Here is a 16,440-nt window from a genome sequence, read left to right on the forward strand (position 1 = left end):
GTTTGTGTAGCTTCTGCTTCTTAGTTTGGCTTTACTGTCATGGAGATTTTCTTCATTGAAAGAAAAGAAAATGGCGTAAACCAGCTGCTAGAGGCATCTATAGAACTACCATTGCCAAATGCTGTAGAGGAAAGTTTCATCCAGTTTGTCATTGTGATGGTGTGCATTTTATGTGCTGTCTTTCTTTGAGGCTTTTTGCTTGATTGTCATGTTCAGATTGTGATTTTCCTCATCCATTGTCCTCATCTGACCTGTGGATTACTGTAAATCCATTTCCTTGCTTGAAATTAATCAGTCTTCTGCATGACTGTTTTTGTGTATTTGCTAGTATATCTCACACAGAGATGGGAACATGTCGAATTCTTACCGTAGTTAAAATGCCTTTTTAGTGATTGTACAGCTTAGTTGAATATACCGGTAAGTTAATGGGAATTAAATTAAATAAATGACCAAACTTTTCCCTAATAGGTGCCGCTAACAAGTGACTGAATCTGGAGAATACAGGATATTAAGTGTATATGTAATAGTAGTTAATTAAAATGAACCTCTATTGATGTCTTTTGTCGCTGTGAGAATTAGATTTTCCAAAAATAAATGTTAAAGCTTGAAGATATTTCTAATGAAGAACACATCTGCCTGGCCGCAGCCGATCCTGCAACTAGGTCATTCTTAACAAGGAGCACATTGCTTTCCTCGTGCTGCCACCTTGTGGCTGCAAGTGGCACAGGCTGCAGTATATTCATCTGTGCTCTTGTACAAAGTGCCTGGAAGCAGCATTGAAAATGGAGCCAAACCTTGAAATGCCATTATGACCTCAATGTGAAGAAGCAGTACAATAAAGCCTCTTAGAATATTTTAGTGGCGCTTAACATAATATACAAAGGGAACATCTTAAAAAGGGCACACTCCTGAGCTAAAGCAGCCTAAAATTTGCCATATACCTGTTATCCATGTCCACTCCTCAGTCCGATTACTGTAAGGACCTTCTGCTGTTAATCCAAAGACTCCTAATGTGTTCTTGGCTACATAGAAGAGAACTATCTTTTTTTTTCAGTCATTAATGTACAATAAGCGAAGGCAGTATTTCACAATTACCGTATATTGATTTTATTACAGAGTAGTCCAATTCAATTGATTAATGTATTCATATCACCAGCACAAACATGGGAAAATTGTTTTCTTCTCATTTCTGTGACACTATTTCCCACTTTACCTCTAGAGATCACGTCTGCATATCTTAATATTTTGAATGGGGTTTAACATTCCTTCTTTTTTGACATTTTTAGTTTTTTGCATTTAAAAAAAAAAAAATAATTCCTCATACTCCTTTTATCAATGCGCTACAAGTGAGACGTTTCTCTGTAATTTGCATGCAATGTTAAGATTTTGAGCATGGATCCAAAATAATATCAAAATGAGTGATTCTCGCCTTGGGGGCACACATGCTGTCATTATTCCCTATTGCTATTGCGAGTTGGCGGTCACATGCCGATATGATACATTTGGTTTCTAATGGACATTTCTAGTGAAATGTGACCACCTGTTCTCACCAACAATACCGAGGAGTCATGACAGTGTGCACACCACACACTCGCACAATTCTGCAGTCGTGTAGAGTGACTACAGACTTTTGCCCCAAACCTGGACAGTCACTTCCGCTGCTGGTCCTGTGCTGCCACTTCCTTGGTCACACGGCAGTGTTTTTACTCTCTCGCCATGAAGTAGTGGGTGGATATGTGGCCTCTGCAGTCAATTACTAGATGTAACGGAGGTGAGTCAACACCACTGAGGTCACCTCTTTGGTCAGTTATCGGCTTCCAGTGTCCACTTCTCAATGCTGACTCTGGCTGATTAAGATACCAGTGAACTAATGACAGAAAGTCCTTTTATACCATTGTTGGCTGTTAAAATAAAAAAAAAAAAATAAAAAAAAAAAAAAATTACATTGAAAGACACTTTTAAAGAGGACTCATCACCTCTGATGACCTCACGTAGCCAAAATTCCAAAGCATCATTTTTTTTCATAACATTCAGGAGCAATAACAGAAGAACTCCACAACTGTGTTACCATTCCCTTTATCCAAGCTGCTTCTTCTCACAGCACTGAACGTGTTAGAAATTATGTGGTCTAATTACCTTTGCAAACCTGTCTCCAACCTCTTTCTTCCATGGTATTCAGATGGTCACCTATCCAACAAAGTCATTGAAAGTTTCAAAGATTGAGGGTTTCTTGGGAATATCTGTAAAAATGTTATGGCAATTTGTAATTTAAAATCTTGTTCAACTGTTCTATGGTTTATTTTATCAAGAATTCCCTTACACGAATGTATAGTTCTACACAGGGCTGTAGAGTTGGGGTCCATTTTGGTCACGGAAATTTGAGGGGTCTGTCGGTGGTTTGGCTACTGACTCCACAGCCGAGGCTCTACACAAGTTCCTTACTGAAGTACTAAGATATAGTTGGCTTTTATACTCAGTTTTTCTGTAAGTCACTAAATATATCTTTTCCACTATGTAGGAAGGCCAAACAGATCATCATGATGGCGATGAGCATGACCATGTTCAAGATGATCCACAGCAGCAGGACGAATACTGACCCCATCTCCTCCCTTCCACCCACCTCACTGTTGTCATTTCACGTGGAACTTTCTTTTAAGAGAGCAATGTGTGGCCAGTCACTCTCGGCACACCCCTACCATGTAATGTACTATAGTGAGCGCCAGCAAACCACTGCATTCTGTACATGTTACTTTCCTGAAGCGTGAAGTTTACAGAAGTTATTCCAGCCCATGAAAGCGGAGAGGCGTGGGGCTACTCGGCGGCAGCAGCTTGTATCACTTGACTGTTTCAAATTGTTTTCAAATCTTTTCCCATATTTTTTTTTTATTTATTTGTAATTGAGCTATTTCCTTTGTTTCCAAACTGCTTGCTTCTAATTGTAATATCGTACAATATTTATATATACATGTTATACATAGGAACCATCACTACCACGTATCACGAATGTTAAAGTGCAAAGTTAACATAAAAAAAAAGAAAAAAAATAACACATGTCCCATATTAATGTATCGTATGAAGGAGACAGGATTGCTGGCGTGTAGGTGAGAAAGTGTTGACCCGTTTTAGGGGGTATGTTTTGGTTAATATAAACTAAAGGGAATAATAGCATTCAATACGTGAAGATCTGATTACAATCCTACATAGAGCTAACATTCACCCATCCGATGACAGAAGTCTCCCAATATCAGTGGAAGGAAGGAGACTTTTGCTCTTGGTAATGTATATGTTCCTAGGTCTTCCATAACATCAGGATTTTCTCTTTTGTCTTGTGCAAGATCTTAAAATTCCTGAGCTACGTCCATTTTTCACCCCTAAAATATTAATCTCTTCCCAATACTGCTCTTTTGTTGACATAATTTACATTTTATTCTTTTTAATTTCTCAGAGCTTATTTTGTTACTTTTTTTCTATTGTTAAAGGAAACCATTTGCAAGACATAGATTAGTTATGGGGATGTTGGTGTCAGACTGAAGCGTGCAGGGCTCATGCAGCCGTGAACATATTGTTGAGGTACATATGGGATATTATATGCAGTATTTTTTTTATTATTAATTTTTAGTATACATACATACATTTATGTTGTCTTGCTATTTAATGATCTTAAGGTATTGTAATGAAGAACAGTTCATTTTTCCCACATTTAGCATCTACCCTGCATTTGCTGAAAGCTTAGGAGGCACCAAAATGTCCCAGTCTGGCTTGACACTAATGTTTTGTTAAATGGCCTGGCTGAACACTCATCTATTAAAGATATTTGTACAACTAGAACACCAGCTGTATGACATGTACCACAACTAGCTGTCTACATAAGGTCAGTAGCTATTCTTTCCACAGCTGGGGAACTCTGTTTTGGCCACCAAATATCTACCTTGGCTTTCAATACATAAGCATGCTTGGCTTGGATGACTGTGCATGCGTTCTTAGTATGAACAGGCGATGAAGCCCCGGCCAGACGTCTTTAAGCAGCGGCTTATTTCCACTAACTAAAAGGATTGATCAGTTGTGTTTTAACCCCAACTCTGATCTTCCCCAATATCTCCTGTTGGAGGGAGTCAGGGACCCCCATACATATTAGATTGTCAGCTGGTCTCACCAGAAAGGCAGCTATATACATCTAGTGTGCATGGCCAGTTTAAACCCTGTAATGCACAGAAACTGTCATGTAAAGAGGAATATAACAACATAACGTCTCCATATAAACATTTACCCAATTGCCATAACATGCAGTAATTCAATATGGCAGCAGCAATATTCTAAGGTGACCTATGCTTGTTAAGCCGTTGTAGTGCACTATATTACTCTGAATGCAGTATTAATGGACTTGAGTATACAATGACACCAGTAATAATAATATAATCTGTCCCATATATGTACTACCTCTACTATTTATCGACGGCTTGGATGACTACCTGTAGCAAGCATCATGGAAGCTGTTTGTATATTCTTCTTGAAATGCCTCTGATCTCTGCATTAAAAGCCATTTTGTATCACAATCCAATATTCGTAAATGTGTAACTTGTAAAATACTTGATGTTATAAAAGCTATAAGTAGGCAAATATCTCACGATGGTCAATGAGACGTTCACCCAACTCTGAAAATTAGATGCGTGGGGCTTATCACACAACTCATGCCATTGGATCTAGCGCATTCTTGGGTTGCTTGCACATTGAGTTTTTGTCCATGTTCATGGCTCCCGACGGGACTTGCGTCCAAACCCCTCCCACCCCCATTCAAGACAGGATTAGGACATAGGCACTGTCGGGACCATAAACTATAATGGTGTTGAGTCAATGTGCGCTCTAGTGTACATAATTTTCGAGCGTATAAGCCTACTGAAGGCGGACACTCAGACAAAAATGGTGCATGTCAGAGCCCACGTTGACTGTCAACCCCATTATAGTGTATGCAGGGGGCTCGGATGCAAGCCTTGACGTGACCTACCAACGTTAACAAAAATACTGTGTGACAGGGCCCTTAGGCTTCAGCATTAGGAAAACTAGGCTAGCCCTCAAAATGACTTTATCTGTATATAGACACTGTAGAAACGGCATGTTAAAAGCGGAGATCATTTGGAAACTGACAATTCGGTGAGACTGTTTTCTATGGATTGTACTGCTGTATATTTTCAATGCCTGTTTTTTTCCTGACATTTTTTCAGTATTTTTTTTCTGTTTTATATTTTTATTTTTCTGAGTAGCGCATCATACAAAATTATATATGAAATGTAAACTGAAAGGAATGTAAACATATGTATTGTTAAATATAAATAGGTAATGAAGTCCAGATTAGTTGGAAAGAGTCTTACTCGGATGTATCACACTCATTTTACCATACACATGACTTGTCGCATGATAGAGTAGGTTTTTTTGTCTATGAATATGTGAATAACTTGCGTTTTATCTTTTTACATATTTAATAAAAAAATGTATATGTTATAAAAAAATGCCAATTTTACCAACTATTCAAAATGGATCAAATTGTAACTTTTGTCTGTCTGTTATTAAACCGCCACGGTCATTTTAAAATGCATTTTGTCTAGTTACACTTTCAGCTGAAAGGATATGGGAGAAATGATCATCAATCCTATCTGATTAATAAAACACAGCCCAGTTATGAACATTATCGGTTCACTGGTTTTAATTCTGATCTTGTAGTGATGTTAAAAAATAAAGATTATTAAAGATTATTATTATTAATGTACGTGCTGTAATGGTAAAATCAAGAAAAATGTTTAGCAAACTCTGTTTTCCCAGACCGTCAAATTTATTACATTTGTTGAACCTCTAAATCTCATAAAATACCTTGAACAGGCAGTAATGCCAATAGTTAATCCAGCAGGAAGGAGGAATATACGTCCTTCTTTAATACTTTTCATCCTTCTTCAATCCACTTCTGACTTTGGCTAAATAATCAGAATGAAAAACTGCCGCAAAACAAAAAAAATGCCAAAATTGCTAGAACTTTGGAGATTTGTTTGTCCAGCTCAGAATATGTTATAACAGTTGAAGCTTCTAACTGCACATGTGAAAAGAATGCCAGGTTTGGTGTTGGGGACTGTACATGTCATTCTTGTACTTGCATATGTTAAGTGTATAGATAGCCCAGGAAATTTTCCAATGTTCTCCTAGATTACGGTTTCCCAACTCCAGTCCTCAGAGGTCAATAACAGGTCATGTTTTCAGGATTTCCTTAGCATTGCATAGGTGACGGAATTATTGCCTGTGTAAGTAAGTGGAATTATCACCTGGGCTAAGGAAATCCTGAAAACGTGGCCTGTTGGCTCCTGAGGACTGGAATTAAGAAACGCTGCCCTAGATCATCAGGCAGACATATACCCAAAGAGTTTGTATTTGTTGAGAAATGGATTGAAAATCAGAGTTGTCTATGCTTGTAAATATAACTATATGGATATATAATACAAAGAACTTAAAGGGGTTGTCCCCTTTAAGAAAACTTTCCTTCATAGGCTGCGGAAGCTATAAAAAAATAAAAAAGTTCTTTTTACCCTCCCGGAGTCCAGCTCTGGCTCTTTTTCTATGTCCTGTTTATTTCAGCAGCCCTGCAGCCAATCTGCTCTGTCGGCGTAGACTGCATGGGCTGCTAAACTCACTGGTTGGCCGCAGACAGAGAGCGGGACAGGGGCATGGCGTCGGTGTTGCTCCCACTTATGTTTCTTTTGTTTTTGTGTTTTTATAGCTATCGCAGCCTATGAAAGAAAGTTTTCTGAAAGGTCTAATTTATTTGCATATACCCTTATATACTCGAGTATAAGCCGAGAATTTCAGCCCATTTTTTAGGCTGAAATTGCCCCTCTCGGCTTATACTTGAGTCATTCCCAGGGGTCGGCAGGGGAGGGGGAGCGGCAGGTGTCTAATAATACTCACCTGCTCCTGGCGCTGTCACTGGAGATCCCTCGTTCTTCGGGCGCTGACAGCTTCTTCCTATATTGAGCGGTCACATGGTACCGCTCATTACAGTAATGAATATGGACTCGACTCCACTCGCATACGGGTGGAGCTGCATATTCATTACTGTAATGAACAGTACCATGTGACCGCTCAATACAGGAAGAAGCTGCCGGGGAAGCAGTGACGTCCAGGGACCGTGCCGGGAGCAGGTGAGTATGGCGGGGGCAGTGCGCTATATTCACCTGTCCCTCGTTCCACCGTAAGCGCTGCTCCGTCTTCTGCATCCTCTGCAGTGACACTCAGGTCAGAGGGCGCGATGATGCGATTAGTGTGCGCCGCCCTCTGCCTGAGCGTCAGTGCAGAGGACGGGGAAGACACAGCGCGCTCAGCGGTGGAACGGGAAAGGTGAGTATAGCAAGTGCCAGGGGCCTGAGCAACGAGAGGTGAGTATGTGATTTATTTCTTTTTATCACAGCAACAGCATATGGGGCAAATGTGTCTATGGAGCATCTTATGGGGCCATGTGCAGCGTTATATGGGGCAAATATCTCTATGGAGCATCTTATGGGGCAAATATCTTCATGGAGCATCTTATGGGGCCATGTGCAGCGTTATATGGGGCAAATATCTCTATGGAGCATCTTATGGGGCAAATATCTCTATGGAGCATCTTATGGGGCCATGTGCAGCGTTATATGGGGCAAATATCTCTATGGAGCATCTTATGGGGCAAATATCTCTATGGAGCATCTTATGGGGCAAATCTCTCTATGGAGCATCTTATGGGGCTATGTGCAGTATTATATGGGGCAAATATCTCTATGGAGCATCTTATGGGGCAAATATCTCTATGGAGCATCTTATGGGGCCATGTGCAGCATTATATTGGGCAAAAATCTCTATGGAGAATCTTATGGGGCCATGTGCAGCATTATATGGGGCAAATATCTCTATGGAGCATCTTATGGAGCCATGTGCAGCATTATATGGGGCAAATATTTCTATGGAGCATCTTTGGGGCCATAATCCGCATTTGTGGAGCATTATATGAGGCAAATGTCTATATGGAGCATTTTATGGGGCCATAATCAGCATGTGTGCAGCATTATAGGGGAATATTTTAATATGGAGCATCTTATGTGGCCAATCATGAACTGTATGGAGCGTTATATGGGGCTCCTGATTCAATATGGATATTCAAAAACACTTAACCTACTGATGTCTCATGACCATATGCGAGAAGAAAGAGAAGGCACTCACCGATCTAAAATTCCCAACTTTATTTCGTCTTCATATTAAAATTCCATGGCCGGGGCCCGGGGGAGTGAGGAGCGAAGCTCTTGTGAGCAGGAGTAGACGATGGCCATTTCGCGCTGTGGAAGCGCAAGCACAGCGCGAAACGGCCGTCGTCTACTCCTGCTCACAAGAGCTCCGCTCCTCACTTCCCCGGATATGGAATTTTAATATGAAGACAAAATAAAGTTGGGAATTTTAGATCGGTGAGTGCCTTCTCTCTCTTCTCGCATATGGTCATGGAATTTCGTGTATTTTCTGAAGAGCACCTGTGATCTTGATGTGCGGCTGATGCCAGGATAATTATTTAACACCTGGGCCCGACGTTTTGGATAACCTCATTTCACAGACAGTGCCGTTCGTTTTCGGTCTTTTTGGCATTCTACTGATTACTGATTGTCTCAATTAATGTTACTTTTATTGGTATCTATTTTTATTTTTGATATTTACCGGTAGCTGCTACATTTTTCACCCTAGGCTTATACTTGAGTCATTAAGTTTTCCCAGTTTTTATTCGGACTCCCATGACAGCACTACGAGAGAGGGGATCCGCCCTTAAGGAACAGGAAACCTACAGATACAAAAGGGCGGCACCTCTCCCATGCATCAGTTGGTTTCCTGTTCCTGAAGGGACTAGATCCTACGGAAGATACTAGAATTCCAGGCCGGCCGGGCTGAATTAGGTAGCGAGAGGGTCTTCTACCTCGGCCGGTGCGGGGTACCTGAACGAGACAGTGGCTCTGGGGGGCTGCACGGCAGTGTCTCATCAGCGTGGAGCGGTCGCCAGGGGGTGTCCGATCTCCGAAGCCGGCGCTTGGTGAGTGTACTGTTTCCCTCCCTTGAGCGGCTTAGGGGAGGCTCTGAGGGGTCGGCGACATTGAGTGGGCGCCACCCGGAGTCTCGTGGCAAGTCTCGGCGTCCCACGTTGTTCACAGCGCTAACAGGAGAAGGCGGACCTTCTCACCGGGTAGGGATCGTTCCAGATGGGATGATAAGCGAAAAAGAGGCACAGGTCTCATGTTTCGCCGTAACCCGACGGAAAACAAAAAACAAGACCAATGACTGGCAATCCCGGTGGGAGGGAGACTGTCGCATTTCTCGGCAGAGTGGTCAAAAATCACAAACAGTGTTTGGATAAAAGACACTGTTTCCCATGGTCTCAGACTTGAGTTTGTCCATACCCCACGGGACAAATTCCAGTTAACACCCTGGCACTCATCTCCCACTGAACAATTTGCCTTAGAAGAGGAAGTGAGGACTCTTTGCTCCAAAAATGTTTTGATTGAAGTGCCGTATTCTCAGGCAGGGGAAGGGTTCTACTCTCCCCTTTTCCTAATTCAAAAGCCGGATATGTCTTATAGGACCATTATAAACCTTAAGGGTCTCAATAAGTTTTTGGTGAAACATACCTTCAAAATGGAGTCCATCAATTCAACAATAAAAATGCTTTTCAACAATTGTTTTATGGTAGTAGTGGATTTGAAAGATGCCTACTATCATGTACCCATTCACGCTGATTTCCAACGATACCTAAGGGTAGCAGTACTAATGGGGGGTAGGATTCAACATTTTCAGTTCAGGGCACTCCCCTTCGGGATAACTTCTGCTCCTAGAGTGTTCACTAAAATAATCGCTGAAGTCATGGCACACTTAAGAGAATCAAACGTCCTTATAATTCCTTACTTGGATGATTTCCTCATTGTAGGGAACTCGATAGATCACTGTCTGTCACAATGGGAGGTTACTAAAGCCAAGCTAGAACACCTGGGTTGGATCATAAACTTCGAAAAATCTAAGTTACAGCCCCTAAATATTCAAAAGTTCCTGGGTCTAATGTTGGATTCAGTGACACAACAGTGTCTCCTCCCCATAGAAAAAATAGATCTAATTCAAATTTATGTGTTAAATGCAATTAATACACCTTCCATGACACTTAGGCAAGCAATGTCCCTACTTGGGTCACTCACATCTTGCATTCCAGCAGTTAAGTGGGCTCAGTTCCACACCAGATCCCTACAAAGAGAAGTCTTGTTCCATGACAGAGCCTTGGGAGGCGCGTTAAATGGGAAAATAACGTTAGAGCCAACCACGCTAGATTCCCTTAGGTGGTGGTCAGATAAAAAGAATTTATCAGCAGGGGTCCCCTGGATAGTAAATGTGTCCCGGGTGATAACCACGGATGCCAGCTCTTCAGGGTGGGGAGCCTACATGGGGGACATGGTGGTCCAGGGACAATGGGAACCCTTCACAACATTCTCATCCAACCAGAGGGAGTTGTTGGCGGTTGAATTGGCTGTTAAAAAATTCCTCATATATCTGCAGGGCCAGCACGTCAAAATTCTGTCGGACAACAGAGTTGCAGTCGCTTACATAAACCGGCAAGGGGGAACTCGTTCCGAGACATTGATGCAAATCACGGATCGATTGTTCCAGATGGCAGAGCTCAATTTTCTATCTTTGACGGCTCTCCACATCAAAGGAAAGGAAAATGTGGCAGCAGATTTCCTCAGCCGAAACATGTTAAGGCAAGGAGAGTGGTCTCTCAACGAAGACATTTTCAATCTGATCGTCTGCAGATGGGGTCAACCAGTGGTAGACCTGTTCGCCACCAGAAACAACAGAAAAGTAAAACTTTTTTGCTCGCTAAATCCCAGGGAAAATCCCTTGGCGGTGGACGCGTTTCTGATAAAATGGGATTTTCCACTGGCCTATGCTTTCCCACCACTGAACCTGATACCTCTAGTGGTGAGGAAAATCAGGGAGGATCGAGCGAAAGTCATCCTTATCGCCCCCTTTTGGCCCAGAAGAACCTGGTTTGCCTGGCTCAAGACAATGTCTGTATCGGTTCCCTGGATACTACCAGAGATCCCGAACCTGCTTTCTCAGGGACCGATCTCCCATCCACAAGTGGCAGCACTCCATTTAACGGCGTGGAGTTTGAACGGTCACTATTAGTGGGGAAAGGCTTCTCTCCAAATTTAGTCGAGACACTCCTAAAGAGTAGAAAGCAAGTAACTACAAAAATCTACTCTAGAACTTGGAGGAAGTTCTTGTCTTGTTCAAGATTTGACATCCAAGACGGGATACCAATACAACAAATCTTAGAGTTCCTACAGAGGGGTTTCGAGTTAAAACTCTCTACTAGTACCCTTAGAGTACAGGTCTCAGCTCTGGGTGCCCTGTTTTCATGCAATATAGCAAACAATTATTGGATAGCGAGGTTTATGAAGGCAGTTAGTAGATCTAGACCGGTATATAAGTATAGGACAGTTCCATGGGATTTAAATTTAGTTCTGTCCTCTCTAACAAAACCCCCCTTTGAACCTCTGCAAGAGGCCTCAATCAAAATGTTGACACTTAAGACCGCCTTCCTGATTGCCATAACCTCAGCTCGCAGGATAGGGGATATCCAGGCGCTTTCCAGAGCTCCTCCATACACAGAAATCTTATCAGACAGAGTAGTCCTTAGACAAGACCCAGCATATCTGCCGAAGGTAGCGTCACGTTTCCATAGATCACAGGAGATAGTTTTGCCATCCTTTATTCCTAATCCCTCTAATCCTAAAGAGCAGGAGCTTCATACGTTAGACGTTAGGAGATCTCTCCTTCAGTATATCTCAGCTACTGATAATTGGAAGAAAGATGGAGCACTGTTTCTTTCATTCCAAGGTCCAAGGAAAGGATTTAGAGTGTCAAAATATTCACTAGCCAAATGGATTAGGGAAACTATATCTCTAGCTTACACAGCAGGTGGGGGGCCAGCTTCGCAGAATCTAAAGGCACATTCCACCCGGGCCATGGCATCATCCTGGGCAGAGAGATCTGGAGTGTCAGTGGAGCAAATATGTAAGGCGGCCACTTGGTCATCTCCTTCCACTTTCTTTAAACACTATCGGTTGGATTTGGGGTCCTCCTCTGATCTCTCCTTTGGGTTAAGGGTGCTACAGACTATAGTCCCTCCCTAAGGTAGCTTACATCTCTGTAAATCTCTCGTAGTGCTGTCATGGGAGTCCGAATAAAGCATTAAGCTACTTACTGGTAGCGGCATTTTTCGGAGGCCCATGACAGCACCCTTAGTTCCCTCCCTATTCACGTGGGGGTAGCACTTCCTGATATGTAAATAGTGTAGTATGTAAATCTCACATATGGTGTCTGGTTACAATATAGTAGATTATTTTTTGTTTCCAAATGTATATAATGTATGTTTGTGTACCACTAACCGCGGTAGTCCTCTCAGGCTCTGAAATACAACTGATGCATGGGAGAGGTGCCGCCCTTTTGTATCTGTAGGTTTCCTGTTCCTTAAGGGCAGATCCCCTCTCTCGTAGTGCTGTCATGGGCCTCCGAAAAATGCCGCTACCAGTAAGTAGCTTAATGCTTTTGTGGCAAAACTAGGGGTCTCGGCTTATACTCGGGTCAGCTTATACGCGAGTATATACGGTAGTTATATAATATTATATACCGTACATTGACAGTCATACACTACTCAGTTTTTCAATCCATCTGTCAACAAATAAAAGCTCTTGGTATAGATCTACCTAATAACCTAGACGCACAATAAATAATTTTTGTCCTGAGATACGTATACAGTTGTAACCAACAGTTTTGAAACTGAATGTTGTTTTTCACAAAGTTTGCTGTTTTAGCTTTTATAGTGTCAATTTTTATGAACACTAGATTATTATGAAAACTGATCAGATGAATGCAAAAAAAAAATACAAAGCTATTTCTTGTCATGAAAATTAGAAATTGTCCACTAGCCTAACTCAACTGAATTTTGTACACCCACCCCATATTCAAATCAATAGGAAGCGGATGTGCAATACCTGGCTCCGGCCCTATATGGTAGACTTAGCTACATTAAGCAGCTCCATCCGCCGCCGACACAGCACAACTCATCAGCGGTGGTGCTGGGTGTTGTAGCCCCACTGTTCGGACAATGATCACCAATCCTAAGGATATGTCATCAGTGTTAAAGTAATGGATAACCTCTGCAAGGTTAATGCTCCTAAATATCCCTTTATAACTTTTCTACCAAGTTTCATGCCAATAGTAAGCACTCCCCCTGTAACGCTGCCCAAACCCATCTCTCACTGTCGCAAACAGCCCCAGCCACAAACCAATAAAAGTCCAAAGAATAAAAATTATGCTCTATTACCCCTCACGGATAAATGTATCAATTTGATGAAAGATAAATGAATGTATTCTATAATAGAGCATATACACCATTGTGTATATCCATCACACAGGGTATACAGCACTATGTGCACATGTTATATACCCTGCTACATACATACATATACAAGGGGGTGGCTCAGTCTGCAGGGAGATCCGTGTCTGCCACAGAATGCACAGGAACAATGGAGTGGACATATGACCACCCATCTGTTTCCAGAGCCCGGAAGTGAGTAAGAATCTGACGTGACATCACAGGAAGCAGGAAATTCTCAGTCAGAAATCATGTGATCAGAAGAGCAGCTCAGGATAGAGCACGATTTGCAAATGCAAAGTATTAAAAAGCTTATCTGTGGCAGTTCGTTCACATAAGAGTCTTGTAAAGTAGTGGCCAACCCCTTTCGTTCCACTGATTTTCATTATTGCCACAAAATTACATGCTTACATATTTTTTGTGATTTTGCTAGTTCAGTTTTAAGGAGTACAAGACACTTGTTATCACCTTGTCATGTTGATTGAATTAATATAACGGCAGACTCGTTGCTCTAAAAGGGGGTTGGTGCTTGAAATGGTTGTTTTATTCTGTTGGCAATGTTTTCCTCTAAGTCATCATTGCTTTACAGGCAAGGACATTGCTGATTGTAAGATTGCCCCTAAATCAATCATCAGATCATCAAGAACTTCAAAGAGAGAAGCCTAATTGATGTGAGGAAGGCTTCCGCATGGCCAAGAAGTCTAAGGCTAAGTGCACATGGAGCGCCCCCAGATGCAGGGCCGTGGAGAACTCGGTACCGGTCCTCTCTGTCTCGGTGCTGGGGTTGTCACGGTGACTGGACCCGGTCAGTGACCCTGCTAAGGGGCGTCCAATAAAAGGGGTGATGAAAGTTTGTCAAGGGTTCGTAACGCCACCTGTGGTATTCGGTCAGGGTGACCGACGCTGCTTAGGGGTCCGCTGGGGTGATGGATTGGCAGCTAGATGGTATACCTTCCCACAGGTGAAGTATGTCCCCAGGGCTTCCCAGTAGTATAGGTGGTGATGATGTGAGGCGCTGTTAATAACGAGGACACAAGGTTGCAGTCTCTTTACCTTTTACTGAAGACTTCGGGATCCGCAATCCAACTGGGCTGGCTGAGTCCGGCCGGTCCGAAGGCACATCCAGAGTTCCCTTTGCAGGTGGAAATCAGTGCCTACCAACTAGCGCAGACCTGGGCAAGATGCGGCCCGCGGGCCGCATCCGGCCCGCCTGACGGTTGTAAACGGCCCGCCGCCCCAGGCACCGCTCGGCTCCCCTTCCCTTCAGCCACGCCTGCGCCTGTGCGCCCTGCATTCAAACTCCTGTCCGCTGAGAGGCGCTGACCGCCGCTGGCACTTCCGCATCAGGGAAGCGCCAGCAGCAGGTGACGTCCCTCAGCGTGACACATGCTGCTGCTCTGCTCCGTTGCGCCGGACGCCGGTGTTCTGTGTGGCACTGCAGCGCTGTACTGAGGTCACTTGTGGAGTCGGACGGTGCCGGTGGTCGGTGGTAAGGGCTCTGGGTTATCTGCTCCTCAGTACTTGCGCACTGGGTCATCTGCTCCGCTGTACTTGGGCTCTGGGTTATCTGCTCCTCAGTACTTGTGCTCTGGGTTATCTGCTCCTCAGTACTTGTGCTCTGGGTTATTATCTGCTCCTCAGTACTTGTGCACTGGGTTATTATCTGCTCCTCTGTACTTGTGCACTGGGTTATTATCTGCTCAGTACTTGTGCTCTGGGTTATTATCTGCTCCTCAGTACTTGTGCTCTGGGTTATTATCTGCTCCTCAGTACTTGTGCACTGGGTTATTATCTGCTCCTCAGTACTTGTGCACTGGGTTATTATCTGCTGAGTACTTGTGCTCTGGGTTATTATCTGCTCCTCAGTACTTGTGCACTGGGTTATTATCTGCTCCTCAGTACTTGTGCACTGGGTTATTATCTGCACCTCTGTACTTGTGCACTGGGTTATTATCTGCTCAGTACTTGTGCACTGGGTTATTATCTGCACCTCTGTACTTGTGCACTGGGTTATTATCTGCTCAGTACTTGTGCACTGGGTTATTATCTGCTCCTCAGTACTTGTGCACTGAGTTATTATCTGCACCTCTGTACTTGTGCACTGGGTTATTATCTGCACCTCTGTACTTGTGCTCTGGGTTATCTGCTCCTCAGTACTTGTGCACTGGGTTATTATCTGCTCCTCAGTACTTGTGCACTGAGTTATTATCTGCACCTCTGTACTTGTGCACTGGGTTATTATCTGCACCTCTGTACTTGTGCTCTGGGTTATCTGCACCTCTGTACTTGTGCTCTGGGTTATTATCTGCTCCTCAGTACTTGTGCTCTGGGTTATTATCTGCTCCTCAGTACTTGTGCTCTGGGTTATTATCTGCTCAGTACTTGTGCTCTGGGTTATTATCTGCTCCTCAGTACTTGTGCACTGAGTTATTATCTGCACCTCTGTACTTGTGCACTGGGTTATTATCTGCACCTCTGTACTTGTGCTCTGGGTTATCTGCTCCTCAGTACTTGTGCTCTGGGTTATTATCTGCTCCTCAGTACTTGTGCTCTGGGTTATTATCTGCTCAGTACTTGTGCTCTGGGTTATTATCTGCTCAGTACTTGTGCACTGGGTTATTATCTGCTCCTCAGTACTTGTGCTCTGGGTTATTATCTGCTCAGTACTTGTGCTCTGGGTTATTATCTGCTCCTCTGTACTTGTGCACTGGGTTATTATCTGCACTAATGAAATCTGGACATTATGGGGGCACTAATGAAATCTGGACATTATGGGGGCACTAATGAATGAAATCTGGACATTATGGGGGCACTAATGAATGAAATCTGGACATTATGGGGGCACAAATGAAATCTGGACATTATGGGGGCACTAATGAAATCTGGACATTATGGGGGCACTAATGAATGAAATCTGGACATTATGGGGGCACTAATGAATGAAATCTGGACATTATGGGGGCACCAAA

At 43.1% G+C, this 16,440-nt stretch overlaps 1 protein-coding gene across 2 annotated transcripts in view; it reads left to right on the plus strand.

The window, feature by feature from the left end:
* The window catches only part of MAPRE2 (microtubule associated protein RP/EB family member 2), a 223,554-nt gene extending 217,876 nt beyond the window's left edge, over positions 1-5,678 (plus strand). For both annotated transcript variants that reach the window (XM_069731293.1, XM_069731292.1), the window contains one exon: positions 2,519-5,678. In XM_069731293.1, the coding sequence (XP_069587394.1) occupies positions 2,519-2,596 (78 nt within the window). In that variant the 3' untranslated portion in view covers positions 2,597-5,678. The remainder of the gene's footprint in view (positions 1-2,518) is intronic.
* Positions 5,679-16,440: the final 10,762 nt, after the last annotated feature.

This window comes from Ranitomeya imitator, chromosome 6 (genome assembly GCF_032444005.1).
Source record: "Ranitomeya imitator isolate aRanImi1 chromosome 6, aRanImi1.pri, whole genome shotgun sequence".
NCBI classification, from domain to species: Eukaryota; Metazoa; Chordata; class Amphibia; order Anura; family Dendrobatidae; genus Ranitomeya; species Ranitomeya imitator.